Here is an 18,414-nt window from a genome sequence, read left to right as displayed (position 1 = left end):
CTTGCATCGATAACCCGGAGGAGGTGTTATGTAGACATCCTCATCTAAATCCCCACGTAGGAATGCATTATGAACATCCATTTGATGGAGAAACCATCCTTTGACAACAACAAGGGAAATGAGGGTAAGAACAGTAACAAGTTTCGCCACCGGGGCGAAAGTATCATGATAATCAATGCCTTTCACCTGGTTGTAACCCTTGGCAATGAGCCGAGCTTTATATCACTCGATGGAACCATTAGAACGCCTCTTGATTTTGAACACCCATTTCGAACCAATGGGTTTTTTATGAGGTGGTAAAGGAACCAGTGACCCAGTGTCATTCTCCGTTAAGGCCGTAATCTCAACCTGCATTGCATCACCCTACTGTGGGAACTTCATTACCTCAACGAAAGTTGCAGGTTCAGTAGTGCTAGTTAAAGAGGTTAAAAAAGAAATATGGTTGGAAGAAAAACGAGAACATTGTAAATAGTTTTGAAGTGGGTGAGGTGTACCTTGGACCAATGCTGAAGAAGGCAATTGGGAAGGGGTAAACATGCAATGATAATCCTTTAAACGGGTTGAAAGCATCCTAGTACACTGAGGGTGAGAAGAGGCAACAGGTAGAGCCAGGTTGGGCTCAGTTGATGCATTAGAAATAGTCGCATCAGGAGGAGTGGGCTCATTAAGGCAGGGCTCTATGATGTGTTGATCAAGGGGAACCGAAAAAAAATCTTCATCATCAGTTGGGGAAATGGGGCGCACAGGGGCAGGGGAAACATCGGGTATAGATTGAAAAGGGAAAATATGTTCATGAAATATAACATCACAAGATACAAGGACCTTCCCAGTGGTTAAAATCATAAACTCGATACCCTTTCTGTGCATATGGGTAACCAAGAAAAACACAAGGAGAAGCCTGTTTGTCAAACTTAGGTTGAACGGAGGTGTTCCTAGCAAAGCAATGGCATCCAAAAACACGAAGATGTGCAAAAGATGGCGTTTTTCCAAATAACAACTCATAAGGGGTTTTACCATGGAGGACTGAAGTGGGTAAGCCGTTAATGATGTGAGTGGCAGTGAGGACGTAATCCCCCCAAAATTGTAAAGGTATGTTGGCCTGAAAGCGTAACACCCGGGCAACAGTTAAGAGATGCCGATGTTTACGTTCCACTACACCATTTTGTTGGGGATGAAAACGCAACTGGACTAATGAATCACTCCCAACTGTTGTAAAAAATGAAGGTTTGGGTGGTTAAAAAATTCGGTTCCTTGGTTAGACCGAATCACTTTAATGGATACCCTGTAACGCCCCCAAACCGGCCTAGGGGTAAAGGTCGTCACACAAATCCACAAGATCGAAATGGTTTTAGATAGATGAACCAAAATTGAACCATTAATCATAATCTCCAAATAAATCCTCAATAATACCATCATATAACACAACGGAAGACTTAAACAGTTAAATTCAACATTCGATTAATATGAATTCGAATATTTAAAACTAAGGTGTTGGTGGCACCACAACTAAAAGTAAGAATAAATCCCTATTACATCCATCCATCCAAATATTAAAATAAATCATGTATCAGGGTCAAATCCAAATCCAAAATCATTACAACCATTCCAAATAAAAGAAGGATAAATGATTCCATAAATTTTCTAATCATCCCCAATCTGAGTATCATCTCCTCCAATAATTCCAGTGCACTCATCACATGAGCATGGCTCCTGACTCTCGTCCTTTGTGTGGTTAAATAAAGGGGTAAGCTTGGGGAAAGCTTAATGAGTAAGGGAAAACATAACATAAATATCGAGAAACAAATGCATATCCCAAAATGTAATAGAATCTCAAAACATATGTTATATAAATCTGAAAATATCACAAATTCCAGTAAAACATGCCATGAGTTCAAAAGTTCATAAATCTAGTTCCAATTAATAGCCTCAGTAGGTTCATAAAATGGCACTGCAAAAAATCAACATATCACCAATATAATCAATAGGATGAGACTCAGGCTCTTGGCTCATAGAACCGGTAACGGGCTCCTATGGAGGGGAAACCACGTTCCTTAAACGTCACGCTCTTGCCTCATCCCTCGGTCCACATACCAAACATAATAGAATTGTGAGCTTCGAGCTCTTGGCTCATAGAACCAGACCATGTCCTTAAACGACACGCTCTTGCCTCACTCCTGTGCTCAACAATCCACCCCAACACATAACCCCATGTTGGAAGGTTGCAGTCCAACAATATTACATTAAAATCATATCTTATAAAATGGCAAGTCTCATCATACTTTAATAAAGTAAAAATCATGCACTTTTCCCATAAAAATCAAATTATATTTCAAAACATGCATAATACTTCAAAATAAACTTCAAGACAATTATGCACATATAGTCATGTTGTTTCAAATCATGAAATTTCACAAAATGGCAAATCAAAGAAAAGAGATTTGTATATGAAAATAATACATAGGTTCTGCGAGGTCTCACTCACCTTGCAAGTTTTAACTCAATTCTCACTGCACTTCAAATCACAAAAATAATGATCCAATATCCCCTACATAGATTATAAATAGCAAAATCAATAGGTTTATGTACCCTTACAAAGCTGTACCCAACTTGTAAACATGGGCAGCCCTCAAATTACAATATTTCCCCCACTTCTACATATCTAGAAACTCTCAAAATTTAAAAGAGACCAATTTTCCCTAATACCAAGATCTCCACCAAAAATCATCTCCAAATTCTCTTATTTTATATTTAAATCATTTGTTTCAATCTTAGTGCACAGATTCAGCCAGAATCTGCGCAATATATTTAAAAGATACATAAATTTCATATCCCAAACATGATTAAATCCAATTTTTTTTTTTGGTATTAAACTAGACTAAATAATAATGATCCACACCAAATTTCAAGCCTAAATTCTAAGTATTAGTTGGGCTTTCATTATTCCCAAGTTCAGGTTCAAATTCTTCCAAGACAGCAGATTAGTCCCAAGTTCTCATTCAGATGGGATACCAAACGAAATTGGATGGCCCTCAAATTTGAAACAATATTTCATCTACATGTCATCTATAATCCCACCAAAATTGGGGCCCAAAATCCTCACTCATTAAGAAATACAATTCTTTTCCTAACAGAAGATAGAATCTGTCCAAAACTGTACACCGTAACAATACCACCTCAAGAATCAATCTCCTATATTCAAATGATCATGAAATAGAGTATAAAAATATTAAAATGTATACCTTCAAAAAAAAAAAAGAACAAGTCTAATGAATCCTCTTCTCTCTTGTTCTTACGTCCTAACCACTAGGCTAACCTCTCTTAGATGTTAATAAACTTATAAATAAATATATTTGGATACCAGTAACACATAACCATGCACAAAGAAGGAAAAATAAATAAATAAATAAGCATACCCTGCACTAATACTAATAAAATACTAGCAAGGTTTTACCTCTAGTGTTCATGCTAAGAACCACAATTCCACCCTTCATTGATCCATTGGTACAGATTCTGCACACAAAGTAAAAAGTCTAAATTACCCTTATATTTTGGGCATGGGTATTACATCCATCCCCCCTTATAAAAATTTCATCCTCGAAATTTACATACCCGGATCGGTAAAAAGTTGTGGATACTTTCTTTGCATATCATCTTCCGTTTCCCAAGAAGCCTCGTGAATGCCATGATTATTCCAAAGAACTTTCATGTATGATATGGTGCGGTTCCGTAGGACTTGTTCTTTACGATCCAAAATACGAATAGGGGTTTTTTCATAGGATAGGTCTTCTCTTAGCTGCAACGGTTCATAACTCAGGACATGCGATAGGCCCGCAACATATTTTCTGAGTAAGGAGATGTGGAAGACATCATGTACTCCAGCTAAAGTTGGGGGTAGTGCAAGTCGGTAAGCTATTGGTCCAATCCTCTGCAAAATTTTGAACGGACCAATGAATCTGGGGCTAAGCTTCCCTTTCTTGCCAAATCTTATTACTCCCTTCATCGGTGCAATCTTCAAGAAAACACTGTCTCCCACATTGAATTTCAGTTCCTTCCTTTTTGTGTCAGCGTAGCTCTTCTGTCTGTCTTGTGCTGCCTTGATTATTTTCTGTATGAGCTGTTTTTTCTCCTAAGCTTCTTGTATCAATTCTGGTCCCATAACTTTTCGTTCACCAACCTCATTCCAACGAAGAAGAGATCGACACTTCCTGCCATATAATGCTTCATATGGGGTCATACCAATGGTCGCCTGAAAACTATTATTATATGCAAATTCAACCAGAGGTAAGTGTTTCTCCCAACTTCCTTTCAAGTCTAGAGCACAGGCTCTCAACATGTCTTCAAGTATCTATATCACTCTCTCGGACTGTCCATCGGTCTGTGGGTGAAAAGTTGTACTAAACTTTAGTCTTGTCCCCAAGGCTTCATGTAAGCTCTTCCAAAATCTGGACGTGAACCTCAGGTCTCTGTCTAACACTATCGAAACTGGCAGTCCATGAAGTTTGACTACCACATCAATATACAACTGCGTCAACTTCTCCAGAGAATGCTTCATATAGTAAGCAATGAAATGTGCCGACTTGGTCAGACGGTCTACCACTACCCAAACTGAATCATGTCCCTTAGGGGTCTTTGGTAGTGCAGTGACAAAATCCATGCTTATATGCTCCCATTTCCATTACGAAATTTTCAATGGATGCAACAATCCTGATGGTCTCTGATGCTCAGCTTTCACTTGTTGACAAGTCAAACATTTTTTTACAGAGCAATTTCTCTCTTCATATTATTCCACCAGTAATGTTCCTTTAGATCCTGTTTGAGTTAAAATAATACCGCAAGCGTACGGGTCAATCGTAGCTACGGGTCAAACACGAGGAGATATACGCCACTCTATTTAACTAACTTAAAAGTAATGCAAAGTGAACCAAATTAAAGTGTTAAATTAAACTAATTAAATTAATGAAGATTAATGCATCCTAACTCATAAGCATCTAACAAAATTAAGGGATTAAATTGGCGTCCTAACACATGAGCATCTAACCTATCAGACTAACGCAAATTGAAAGGAATAAAAATGCAGCCACACATAATAACCACATAAAAAGGAATAAGGGAATAAAAGTGCATCCACAAACCACAACCATATAAAAAAAAATTAAAAGAAATAGAGGGAGAAGAAGAAGAAGAAGATGGAGAGAGATAGAGGAGAGGGAGAATGAGATTGAGAGTTTAGATAGTAAAACCTGGATGTGCTTGCATGAATGTAACTAAAAAGCTTGAATACTTCATAAACGTACCTTGGCCTCCTCTTCTAAATCTTCAAGTCTTGTCATCAACTTAAGAACTTAGACTAGAAGGCTTAAAACCTAAACTAGAATTAAGAAATTACAACCCAATTGAAGACTTAAATTGAAATTAAAGCATAAACTAAACCTATTACAACCATTAAATGAAAATCAAAAAGCAAACTAGAACTTAGAAAAGCTAAAAATCACAACTTAGAAGGAGAAGAAGAAAAGAAATTTTACTAAGTAAATGAACTAAAAATTACACTAAAAACTGAATTAAAATTGAACTAGAAACTAACTAAAAACTGAACTAAAAACTAACTTGTTACAAGTCAAAGGGCAAGGGGTATTTATAAGGGGAAGAGAGGAGAAGAGAGAAGAGGGAAGTGTAGGAGAAATATTCCCTAAGAAAAGAGAATATTCTCTTCTCCTTCCTCTTTTACAATGCCTTGAATCCTAAGAAAAAAAAAGAAAAAAATAGAAAGAAGAAGAAGAAAAGATTGTTTACATAGACATTCTATTTCTAGAAAAGTAAACTTTCAATTCTAACAAGTGCTTCCTTTTCTTTGTAGATATCTTCTCCAACCAATAAAATCAAAGTATCTTCAACTTTTTATCCTTCCATAGGTGAGAGAATATCTTTCAAAATAAATCTATCCCAAGTAGAATTCCGGAAGTGCCCTTGAGAAGTTGGAGGAGAGAGAGAGTAAGGGTGATGACTAGGATTTCTTCAAGAATAAATAAAATACCCATTCTGTCCTTTAAAAAACGTGGAGCATGGGGTGCTTATATAGGCCTCACCATTGTGTTCCTTGCGAAAATCACCCAAAATAGACCCAAATTTCGTCCAATTTGGAGTTCGGAAGCCCAAGATATCTCAAGTTAAAGTTGGACTGTCCAGAGCCCTCCAAATGGAATCTTTTGGGTACATGAAATATAACTTTTGGTTATTGCGTTAAGGCCCCTGGAATCCAAACTTTCACTTCACTTTATCCCCGGATGACTGTCAATAATTATAAATAAACCCCTACAGACCATTTTCGTGCTTCGTTACAAAAACAGCCGTAACTTCTTCGTTTCAACTCGAAATCATGTGCCGTTTGAACCGTTGCAAAGCTGACTCGATGGGCTACGCATCCAAGCCATTAACACCTCTAAACAGCTTAAAAACATTTCCTTAGCATCATCTCCTCCATTTCACAAGAAATCACCTAAACCCTAAAAAGCACAAGAAAACACCGAGTAACTCTGTCCAATGTAGTAAAATATATGCTTTATGCCCTAAGATTTCACACATAAATGTGCTCATTAGATCCCGGTACATCTTGGTACTGCCCGGATGAATGGTGTAAGGAGAATAATGAGCTCCTTCAAAATTAAATCTCTCAGCTCAATGTCATTTGGTACACACAAGCGAGTGCCATACATCACAACCCCGTCCTCTGTCAACTGGAACTGTGTTTGTTTCCCTGCTTGAATTTCACCTCTGACCTTCATTAAGTAAGGGTCTATAGTCTGAGCTGATTTAATTTGGTCAATCAATGATGGTTTGATAGTCAATTTGGCAAATAATGATGTGGGGCAACTGACAATAAGTTCTAGTTCCAGGCTCATGATGTCCTCCTGAAGTTGTATTTGTTCAGTCAAAATGGCTGTTGAAAATCCTTGTGACTTCCTGCTCAATGCATCTGCAACCACATTCGCCTTCCCTGGGTGGTAGTGAATGTCACAATCATAGTCTTTTATTAGCTCTAACCACTGTCTCTATCTCATATTCAGTTCTTTCTGGGTAAAGAAGTACTTTAGACTCTTATGATCTGTGTAAATCTCACACTTCTCACCATACAAGTAGTGCCGCCAAATTTTTAGCGCGAACACCACCGCTGCCAATTCTAAATCATGTGTGGGATAGTTCTTCTCATGATTTTTCAATTGCCTCGAAGCGTAGGCTACCACCTTGCCATATTGCATAAGTACGCAACCCAAACCTCTGTGTGAAGCATCACTATAAATAACCATCCCTCCAGTTCCTACTGGTATCGTCAACACTGGTGCTGTCACCAATCTGTGCTTCAATTCTTGAAAACTTTTCTCACATTCCTCTGACCAATCAAATTTCATACCCTTCCTGGTAAGTCTAGTCAAAGGCACAACAATTATGGAGAAGCCTTCAATAAACCTTCTATAATAACCAGCCAAATCTAAAAAGCTTCTGATCTCAGTAACTGTGGTTGGCCTGGCCCAATCTGTAACTACCTTGACTTTAGCATGATCAACTAAAATCCCACTAGTTGATATAATATGACTCAGAAATGCAACTTGGTTGAGCCAAAAATCGCACCTGCTTAGCTTGGCATACAACTATTTTTCTTTGAGTTTTTGCAGTACAATCCTTAAATGTTCCTCATGATCTTCCTTGTTCTTGGAATATATCAAGATATCATCCATAAACACAATAACAAATCTATTGTCTAGGAGGTCATGGAATACTCGGTTCATCCAGTCCATAAATGCAGCTGGTGCATTAATCAACCCAAATGGCATAACCACAAATTCATAGTGGCCATAACGGGTCCTGAATGCAGTCTTTGGTATGTCTTCACCCTTGATCTTCAACTGATGGTACCCAGATCTCAAGTCAATCTTGGAAAAGACACTTGCACCCTGCAACTGATTGAACAAATCATCGATCCAGGGTAAAGGGTATCTGTTCTTGATGGTCACCTTGTTCAGTTCTTTGTAGTCAATGCACAATCTCAAGGTCCCATCCTTTTTCTTCACAAATAAAACTGGTGCTCCCCAAGGAGACACACTAGGTCTAATATACCCTTTCTCTAATAATTCTTGCAGCTGGTCTTTTAACTCTTTCAGTTCTAATGGTGCCATTCGGTATGGTGCTTTAGAGATCGGCATCGTACCGAATACTAGATCAATGGTAAACTCCAATTCCCTATCGGGTGGTAACCCAACAAGGTCATCAGGGAACACATCTGGAAAGTCCATAACGATATGGATATCCTCCAACTGTTGCTCCTCTTTCTTTAAATCAACTAGAGAAGCCAAGAATCCATGGCAACCTTGAGCAAGTAACTTCCTTGCACGCATTGCTGATATTAGAGGCGATGCAGGTTTACCCGTCCTTAACCCACTAAACTTAAATTCAATCTCATTCTTAGGTTTAAAAACTATCTCCTTCTCATAGCATTGTATACTAGCATGGTAAGTAGACAACCAGTCCATGCCAAGTATGACATCAAAGTCTGTCATGTCTAGAAGAATTAAGTTTGCTGGCATCTCTCTACCCTCTATCTGAACCAAACAAGACTCAAATACAATGTCTGCAACCAAATTCTCTCCAGATGGTAGGGTCACCAATAAGGAGGGTTTCAATGGTCTAGGGTCAACACTAATCTTCTCAGAAAATGATTTAGATAGAAAGGAGTGTGTCGAACCCAAGTCAAATAATACATTGGCAGATATGGTAGAAATGTTATAGTGTACCTGAAAGATGTTCTAGGTTTTAGTTTTCATTTCCTAGTTTTAGATGCAATTCATCAATCACTCAAAGAAGTCATCAGTTATATTGTAAATCAAATCCTTAGATATAGGTTTACCTGTAACCACTATGGGTGAAGCCTCAACATCCTTTGTCGTCAAAGCAAAAACTCTGGCCTGAGCCTTTTGTGTTTCAATTGTCTGTGTAGTCTGATGTTTCTGCTTTTGTTGATGCCTCGAGGGCTGTTGTTGTCCCTGCTGTGTCTGATGTGGACTTTGCCCCTGATATGGTAACCTCTGTGGTATCTGCTCTTGCCCATACGGTTGTATCTGATGCTGCCTCTGCGGTGGTGTTGTTTGTTGTCCAAGCCGTGGTGCTTCACGAGGTAATGAGGTAGGGCAATCCTTTACCATGTGACCTCGTCCTCCACATCTATAGCAATTATCAGAATTCTACCTACAATGTCCACTGTGATGCTTGCCACAGGTACGACAAGGAGTCTGTGTGGTATGCTCATAGTGAGTCCTCTGATGCCTCTGGGGTCTATCATCCCTAGAGTGCTGACTATCAATAGGCATCTTTTCCTGTACCTTACTCGAGTTGCCCTGTATAGTACCCCTCTGACTATCCTCCAATAATAGTACTCTCTTTAGCACCTCAGGAGATAATCTCAACTTCAATACTACGATTGATCCCTTCAATTGGGGATTCAAACCTCTCAAAAATTTCTTAGCCTTCTTAGCATCAGTATCAATGTGTGCAGGTGCAAACCAAGCCAATTCTTCAAATTTCTTTTTATTGTTCATCACTAAATCTGATCCCTGAGTCAAATGTAAAAACTCCACCTCCTTTCTCTCCCTAAGGCTTTCAGGGAAGAAGTTCTCGTAGAAGGCCTCTAAGAATCTCGCCCATGTAATTACTGGATCTTGAGCTTCCAGAATTTGCCTAGAAGTCTTCCACCACATATTAGCTTCTCCCTGTAGGATGAATGTGGCACAAGTGACCTTTTGGTGGTCTGTGCACTCCAAGACTCTGAAGATCTTCTCCATCTCGTCAACCCAAACCGATGGTCACAAGGGATTTGTACTCACTCCCTTAAAGACCAGTGGTCCCAATTTCTTAAACTTTTCCATCACCTTGCTGGTATCCTCTCTCCTTGGGGCTTATTGCTCTGGTTGTGGTTGGTTAGCGTCAACTGTAGGCTGTTGTTGCACAAAATTCATAAAATTTGTAAAGGCTCCCATAAAATCCTGTGGCGTAACCCCAGGTACAATAGGTGGTGGTGGAGGTAGATTCTCCTCAGTTGGTGGTGGTGGTGGAGGAATTGAGCGTCCTCGCGGGGAGGCATTGTACCTAACAATAAGAGGTACACTTTAGTCCAAAGCAGATATCACTCCCATGCCAAAATTTCTAGTACACAGGAAACCAAGACAAACTACCCTATTGATAGAGGTTCAATCCTAGGTGTAACACCTCTATGTTAAAGATCCTATGCCATCAGTTCTAGTTCATACTCTACTCTAAAACTCCGCTCTGATACCACCGCTGTAACGCTCCCAAACCGGCCTAGGGGTAAGGGTCGTCACACAAATCCACAAGATCAAAATGGTTTTAGATAGATAAACCAAAATTGAACCATTAATCATAATCTCCAAATAAATCCTCAATAATACCATCATATAACACAGCGGAAGACTTAAACAGTTAAATTCAACATTCGATTAATATGAATTCGAATATTTAAACTAAGGTGTTGGTGGCACCACAACTAAAAGTAAGAATAAATCCCTATTACATCCATCCATCCAAATATTAAAATAAATCATGTATCAGGGTCAAATCCAAATCCAAAATCATTACAACCATTCCAAATAAAAAAAGGATAAATGATTTCATAAATTTTTTAATCATCCCCAACCTGAGTATCATCTCCTCCAATAACTCCAGTGCACTCATCACATGAGCATGGCTCCTGACTCTCGTCCTCTGTGTGGTTAAATAAAGGGGTAAGCTTGGGGAAAGCTTAATGAGTAAGGGGAAACAGAACATAAATATCGATAAACAAATGCATATCCCGAAATATAATAGAATCTCAAAACATATGTTATATAAATCTGAAAATATCACAAATTCCAGTAAAACATGCCATGAGTTCAAAAGTTCATAAATCTAGTTCCAATTAATAGCCTCAGTAGGTTCATAAAATGGCACTACTAAAAATCAACATATCACCAATATAATCATTAGGATGGGACTCAGGCTCTTGGCTCACAGAACCGGTAACAGGCTCCTATGGAGGGAAAACCACGTTCCTTAAACGTCACGTTCTTGCCTCACCCCTTGATCCACATACCAAACATAATGGAATTGTGACCTTCGAGCTCTTGGCTCACAGAACTAGACCATGTCCTTAAACGTCACACTCTTGCCTCACTCCTGTGCTCAACAATCCACCCCAACACATAACCCCTTGTTGGAAGGGTTGTAGTCCAACAATATTACATTAAAATCATATCTTATAAAATGGCAAGTCTCATCATACTTTTAATAAAGTAAAAATCATGCATTCTTTCCATAAAAATCAAATTATATTTCAAAACATGTATAATACTTCAAAATAAACTTCAAGACAATTATGCACAAATAGTCATGTTGTTTCAAATCATGAAATTTCACAAAATGGCAAATCAAAGAAAAGAGATTTGTATATGAAAATAATACATAGGTCCTGCGGGGTCTCACTCACCTTGCAAGTTTTAACTCAATTCTCACTGTACTTCAAATCACAAAAATAACGATCCAATATCCCCTACATAGATTATAAATAGCAAAATCAATAGGTTTATGTACTCTTACAAAGCTGCACCCAACTTATAAACATGGGCAGCCCTCAAATTGCAATATTTCCCCCACTTGTACATATCTAGAGACTCTCAAAATTTATAGGAGACCAATTTACCCTAATACCAAGATCTCCACCAAAAATCATCTCCAAATTCTCTTATTTTATATTTAAATCATTTGTTTCAATCTTAGTGCACAGATTCAGCCAGAATCTGTGCAATATATTTAAAAGATACATAAATTTTAAACCTAAATTCTAAGTATTAGTTGCGCTTTCATTATTCCCAAGTTCAGGTTCAAATTCTGCCAAGACAGCAAATTAGTCCCAAGTTCTCATTCATATGGGATACCAAACGAAATTGGATGGGCCTCAAATTTGAAACAATATTTCATCTACATGTCATCTATAATCCCACCAAAATTGGAGCCCAAAATCCTCATTCATTAAGAAATACAATTCTTTTCCTAACAGAAGATAGAATCTGTCCAAAACTATACACCGTAACAATACCACCTCAAGAATCAATCTGCTATATTCAAATGATCATGAAATAGAGTATAAAAATATTAAAATGTATACCTTCAAAAAAACAAAGAACAAATCTAATGAATTCGCTTCTCTCTTGCTCTTACGTGAAATTCTTTTCTCCCTCTTTTTTTTTTTGTTTTTCCTCCTCCTTCATCTTTATTTCTTCTTCTTCAATCCTTCTTTATTTCCTCTTCTTTACTTCTTCTTCTTTATTTGTTAGAATAGGTTTCAACCCCCTTTTAATTAAATTTTAAGTTTTAATCTCTTAATTTATTTTATAGTTTATTAATTCATTAAACTTTAAGTTTTTTCATTCTCTCCCTTCCCTTAATTTATCTCAACTTCTCAAGTACACTTGACAAAGAGAATCTTTCTTCTCCTTTCAATATCGATTATAGTTCCCAAGTCAAAAGCCAATATTGTGTCCACCAAGCTATCCAAAGCAAAACAAATAAAATTCCTTTCAATTGCTTCCCTTAAGAATTGATCCTTAGACCTGTTTAAATCCATATGGGGTCCTAACCACTAGGCTAACCTCTCTTAGATGTTAATAAACTTATAAATAAATATATTTGGATACTAGTAACACATAACCATGCACAAAGAAGGAAAAATAAATAAATAAATAAGCATACCCTACACTAATACTAATAAAATACTAGCAAGGTTTTACCTCTAGTGTGCATGCTAACAACCACAATTCCACCCTTCATTGGTCTATTGGTATAGATTCTGCACACAAAGTGAAAAGTCCAAATTACCCTTATATTTTGGGCATAGGTATTACATACCCCAAATTGAGTTTCATCATGGAAAAAAAATTCTGAATTAAATTGGGAACTTCACCTTTGGTTTGCATTAGAAATAGCCAGGTGCTTCGAGAAAAATCATCTACGATGGTCAAAAAATAACGGGCACCCGACAAAGTGGGTGTGCGGTACGGTCCCCCAAACATCGAACTGAATCATATCAAAACAAGCAAGTGTAGATATAGAACTATTAGGAAATGGTAAACGAGTCTATTTCGCCAATGGACAAACAGTACATAAACAGTCCTTATGAAATAAAATTCTAGAGTCCAAATGTTTCAAAGAAGAAATAAAGGAAGAACCCGAGTGACCAAGACGGCAATGCCATAGGTCAAAAGAGGAATGATCAGTAGCAGCAACAAAGTGATGGAGAAGATCCAAGAAATAAAGGTCACCACATCGTTTACCCATCGCAATAGTCCTCTTCGAGCATAGGTCTTGAAAGAAACAAGAGGAATTAGAAAAAATAACAGCACAAGAAGCACTGGAAGTGATCTTTGGAATGGAGAGCAAATTAAAACGGAATGTAGGGATGTAAAGCACATGCTTAAGAGTTAAAGAAGAATTTAAAAGAACATCACTTATGTGGGTAACAGGGGTTTGGGTGCCATTAGGTAAAGTAATAGGTAATGCATAAGATGGAGTAGAAATATTGGAAAAAAAGGGATAAATCACAACAGATATGGTCAGTTGCCCCAGAATCGATTATCTAAGGGGGGAATCGAAGGAAGAGGCCAAACAAAACTTACCCGCAAGTGATGCAAGAGGATGAGAATTACCAACATAGATCAACGCCAAGAGCTGAGTGACCTGATCAGCAGACAAGGTGGGCATGAAAGATGCAGGTGCCGAGGAGACCACGGTAGAGAGAGGAGCAGTAGGGCGTGAAGGACCACCATGAGTGGTGGTGGAACGCGGGGGTCCAGCCATCCGGATACCCGTGTTTCTTGAAGCATCGGCTCTCAGAGTGCTCGTCATTGCCATAAAAAGTACAGTGATAAAAAGGTTTAGAGCGTTGACTGGTTCCTTTGGTAGAGCCGGCGGCAAGTGCAATGAACTCGGTTATTGGAGCAGGAGTGGATTGAATAGAGCATTGGCACTCTTCTTGTAACAGCGAAGAATAAGCCTTTGCAACCGATGGAAGAGGGTCCATCAAAAGAATCTGACTTCGAACGGCCGAGTAAGAATCATTGAGGCCTTGTAAGAAATCCATGAGAGAATCGAATTCAAACAAGTCATGCCGCAAGTGCATGTCGGTAGAGTGCGATAAGAAGAAAATTCATCACAGAGACCTTTGAGTTTGGTGTAGTAAGATAAAATGGAGTCATGATCTTGGCGCAAGGTGGAGATGGAATGTCGGATCTCAAAAATCTAAGGAGTATTCTTTTGGGAAAAACAAGCCTGTAAGTCAAGCCAAGCATCACGGGCAATGTCGAACTAAAGAATGCTGTGAGCAATAGTCAAAACCGTGGAATGAACAATCCAAGAATGAAGCATACTGTTGCAGCAAATCCAAGAGGAGAAATCAACCAAAGTAGGCTCCGGTTTGGGCAAGGAACCATCGAGAAATTGGAGTTTGTTCTTGGCTTCAAGAATCATGAGCATGGCATGATTCCAAATGGGAAAATTGTCGCCATCAAGCAGCGGGGTGACGAGGGTTGTACCCGGCTGATCAAAACTATGAAGAAAGTAAGGAGAGGTGGGTGAGATGGTGGTAGCTGCGACAGGAAGTGGAGCTGTGGGATCGCCCATTGGAAAAGAGAAAGGAGAGCCCAAGAACCGGGTTTAGGCTGATACCATGTTAAGCATATGGTAGGGAGACATGTAATATTGAATTGGATGGAAACTTGTGTGTATCTTCCATTGATATGAGGGGTAAATATATACAAGATTACAAGGGATCAATCATCCCAAATTAGAGACTAATTACATCCTAAGGTAGTGCTGGTTATAATGGAAAGAATCAAAGGAGGAACAATCAAGATCAATTATCCTAGTCAGCATATATACAAGATATGAAAACTCATATGGTAAGAAAAATCAGCTTAATTGGAGACTGTGGAGAGAACCACATACGGAATGGGCTAGATTTATGAAAGCCCTCTAGTTTCCCAATTTTGATTTCTTAGATGCTCAACTTGGAAGCAGCCCCTCCTGGACTTGGAGAAGTATCCTAGAGAGAAGGAAAGCTCTGAAGCTAGGTATGCTATGGAAAGTGGGGATTGGTAACAAAATTGACATTTGGTCTGATAATTGGGTACCGGGCCTTCTCTCTTCAAAATAACAGATCCGACCCCTTTACATCCCACTGTTTACAAGGTGGAGGAGCTTATCAATGGGGCTAATCGAGTGTGGAAGGAGAACTTCATTTGTTCCACTTTTAGCCCTCAAGTAGCAGATGCGATTCTTTGCATTCACTCCCTCTTTTGCCATCAGAAGACCAACTTGTTTGGGGAGCGGCTAAGAATGGGCTTTATTCGGTTAAATCAACCTACCATATGTTGTGTAATGTGAAGGAAGTTGAAGAGAGAGCTCATAGTCCTGATATCTAAAGAAACAATTGGGCTCATACTCCTACAACAGTCTGGAACTCAATTTGGAAGGTTTCAACAACGCCAAAAATAAAAAGTTTTCTTTGGAGAGTAGGGGCAGAGGCCTTAGCCACAGGGGAAGGGCTGTTCAGGCGAAAATGCTTACCTAATCCTCTATGTCCTCATTGTGGACGAACAGCTGAAATAGTCAAACATATGATGTTTCATTGTGAGTTTGCCAAGGCCATTTGGTTTGCTTCTCCTCTTGCGTTTTAAGTTCCTCAAGACCAGACTCTCAACTTCTCTTCTTGGGTAACAACATGGGAGACTTTTAACTCTCAAGGTAAAAAAGAAGCCAAAATTCCCTAAAGCCTTTGCGCATACACGGTGTGGTATATTTGGCTCGCAAGGAATGATATCTCCTTTGGTAATGGAACCATGAAACCTGAGCAAATAGTTGCAAGAGCAAATCAGGCTCACCAGGAGTTCACCAAACATCTTAATCCTCTATCAGACCAGGTGCTGCAGACCAATCAATAGCTCTCCTCTCCCCTGTGGACTTCTCAAAGACTTCCCTTTCTCAAATTAAATTGTGATGCAGCTTAGAAGTTGGGATTGGTCACTGGTGGGATTGGAATAGTGATCAGAGATCATGCGGGACAACCAGTGTTTGTGAAGTCTGAATTCCTTCACATTAATGATAGCCTCTTTGGAGAGGGCTTGGCAATTACCAAAGGCATTTCACAAGCATTATCGATGGGGATTGAGTCTTTTCTAGTTGAATCAGATTCCAAAGAGATGATCCAGCTTATTTTGGGGTATTCAAATAACCCCATTCTTGTTGTCCAACCGTTATTAGATGACATTAGGCTTTTGACGCCTCAGTTCCATGAATGTATTTTTCAGTTTGTTTCTAGAGAGTCTTCCAACTCTATAGCCGACTCTTTAGCTAGGAAGGCCGTGTCTATGGAATGTACAACAGTATGGCCAAATTCCTCTCCGTGGCTAGTTGAGTCATGTATTCCCCCATCCACAAGTTCTTATATATCCAATCAATAGAATTTGTTTACCAAAGCAAAAAAGGAGATGATAATACACGTGGGTAGGTGTAGATCCCTCATCTCTTTAGTTGGATACAAAAGGAAATGAGCTAAATCATGTAGCACCAAAGTATCCACACACAAAGTAGCATCTTCCCTATTAAAATACCATCCTCTATTGGGTACATGTACTAAAGAAGATGTTACCAATGTTTGGTACATTCCATACCCTAATATATGTTCTAATATAAGTCTATTAGAATAAGGAATCAGGCTGTAGTGGATCCCACTGGATAGAGCCCATCTAACCTAAAATCCTAGTTTTTCCTATAAATACTAGCTAGAGGTAGCAACCTGTATTATTCCAAACTTGATATACATGATGTAATGCTTTAAGCAACCTTGTGCTTAAACCTAAAACCCTAACAACCAAAATTACAAGCCTTGAATACCTCTACCCTATAGAGAGAGGAGGGATTATTGAGTTCACTTTTGTACTGAACTCACCAGAGTTTCCTCATCTTAGAATTATTCATGGTAAAATGAAAACATGACTGTTTGAAGAAAGCAATGTGGTCCTGAACTTGAACAAAAACTGATTTATTGAAAACAACCATGATATTTATGAGGACTGAAAAATTGGTTAGAAGTTTTTTTTGATAAATTCCAATGATATCTCTTGTATATTTTGATTACCTCAAAGATTCCTCTCTGGAAACAGGGGTAAGGCTACGTATTTGACCTTCCCCAGACCCTGCTAAATGCGGGAGCCGTGTGCATTGGGTATGGCCTTTACTCCTCTATGAAGTTTGTTTGCAATTTTTTTATAAACAATTTTGTGGCATTGATCAGCCTTGACAGTTCCCTCTCTTTGTTTCTACCTATCTTTCTTTTCTTGAGAGTGACATTCTTATTGTTTTTTACTTAACCTGTTATTAATTGTTGTTTACACCAGAAGAGATCTTATATTATGTCTCTAACAACACTTGACATTGACATCTTTACTATATTAAACAATGCCCTCAATATTTAATATGATGTTTTAATCAATATTATTTCATTCTTAATCATATCATAACCACTAATAAATTATGCCCCTCCCTCGACTTTGTCATTCAATTGACAACAAGATGGAGCCATTCTTGGATGTACTTCCAAAAGATTCCTTTTGCTAATTTTTTTTAATGCAATGGAGATATTTAATTGGGCATCTAATCTAATTTATTACTAAGAATTATTCTCCACCACTTCTGGATGCTTTCCTTATCCCATATTCTCTCACAATTCTCAAAAGAAGATTATTCATGGGCTTCAAATTGGACATCATAAGATATTAAAATCCAAATGGGCTCAAACCTCATAATAAATTAGACCCATCAAGTCTTGTGGGCCCCATAACATGCCAATCCCTCCCAATTAACCATACATGTGCATTAGGGGTGTCAAACCCTAGGCCGAACCGACGAAACTGGACCGAGACCAAGGTTAGTCTATTGGATCAGTGTCTGATTAGGGTTTTACGACCAAACTCAAACCTTACAGCACCAAAACTGAACCAACCTTAGAAAATCAGACTGAAACCAAACCCAAACTGAATAATAAAAGAACATGATTTTTTCCCATACTTATGGATATATTTACATGGTAAACCAAACCCAAACCTACACTGAACCAATACAAAATGGAAACCGGTGTGCCCTTGTTGGATTGGTTTTGGACTCACTTATTCTCACACTGAAACCGATGAAACCGATCCAAACCAACCGATTGACACCCCTATTGTGCATAGCCAGATAATAGGTATCCTAAAGGATTCTATTTGGGTGGACCATGGATGGTAAACCCAACTCCAACCCAATATTTCGGTTTAAGATGTAAAT

General features: G+C 38.6%; 1 protein-coding gene across 1 annotated transcript; it reads right to left on the bottom strand.

Moving 5' to 3' along the window:
• Positions 1-9,233: 9,233 nt before the first annotated feature.
• LOC122665711 lies at positions 9,234-9,830 on the bottom strand. The gene has a single exon (XM_043861861.1). It carries the CDS (start codon positions 9,828-9,830, stop codon positions 9,234-9,236), a length of 597 nt encoding a protein of 198 aa, XP_043717796.1.
• Between the last annotated feature and the right edge of the window lie 8,584 nt (positions 9,831-18,414).

This window comes from Telopea speciosissima, chromosome 6 (genome assembly GCF_018873765.1).
Source record: "Telopea speciosissima isolate NSW1024214 ecotype Mountain lineage chromosome 6, Tspe_v1, whole genome shotgun sequence".
In the NCBI taxonomy this organism is placed as follows: domain Eukaryota; kingdom Viridiplantae; phylum Streptophyta; class Magnoliopsida; order Proteales; family Proteaceae; genus Telopea; species Telopea speciosissima.
This window is presented reverse-complemented; position numbering and strand designations above follow the sequence as displayed.

Bases quoted from the DNA above. Each gene is read 5' to 3' on its own strand.
- LOC122665711 (XM_043861861.1), bottom strand. From the start codon at position 9,830: ATGGAGAAGATCTTCAGAGTCTTGGAGTGCACAGACCACCAAAAGGTC.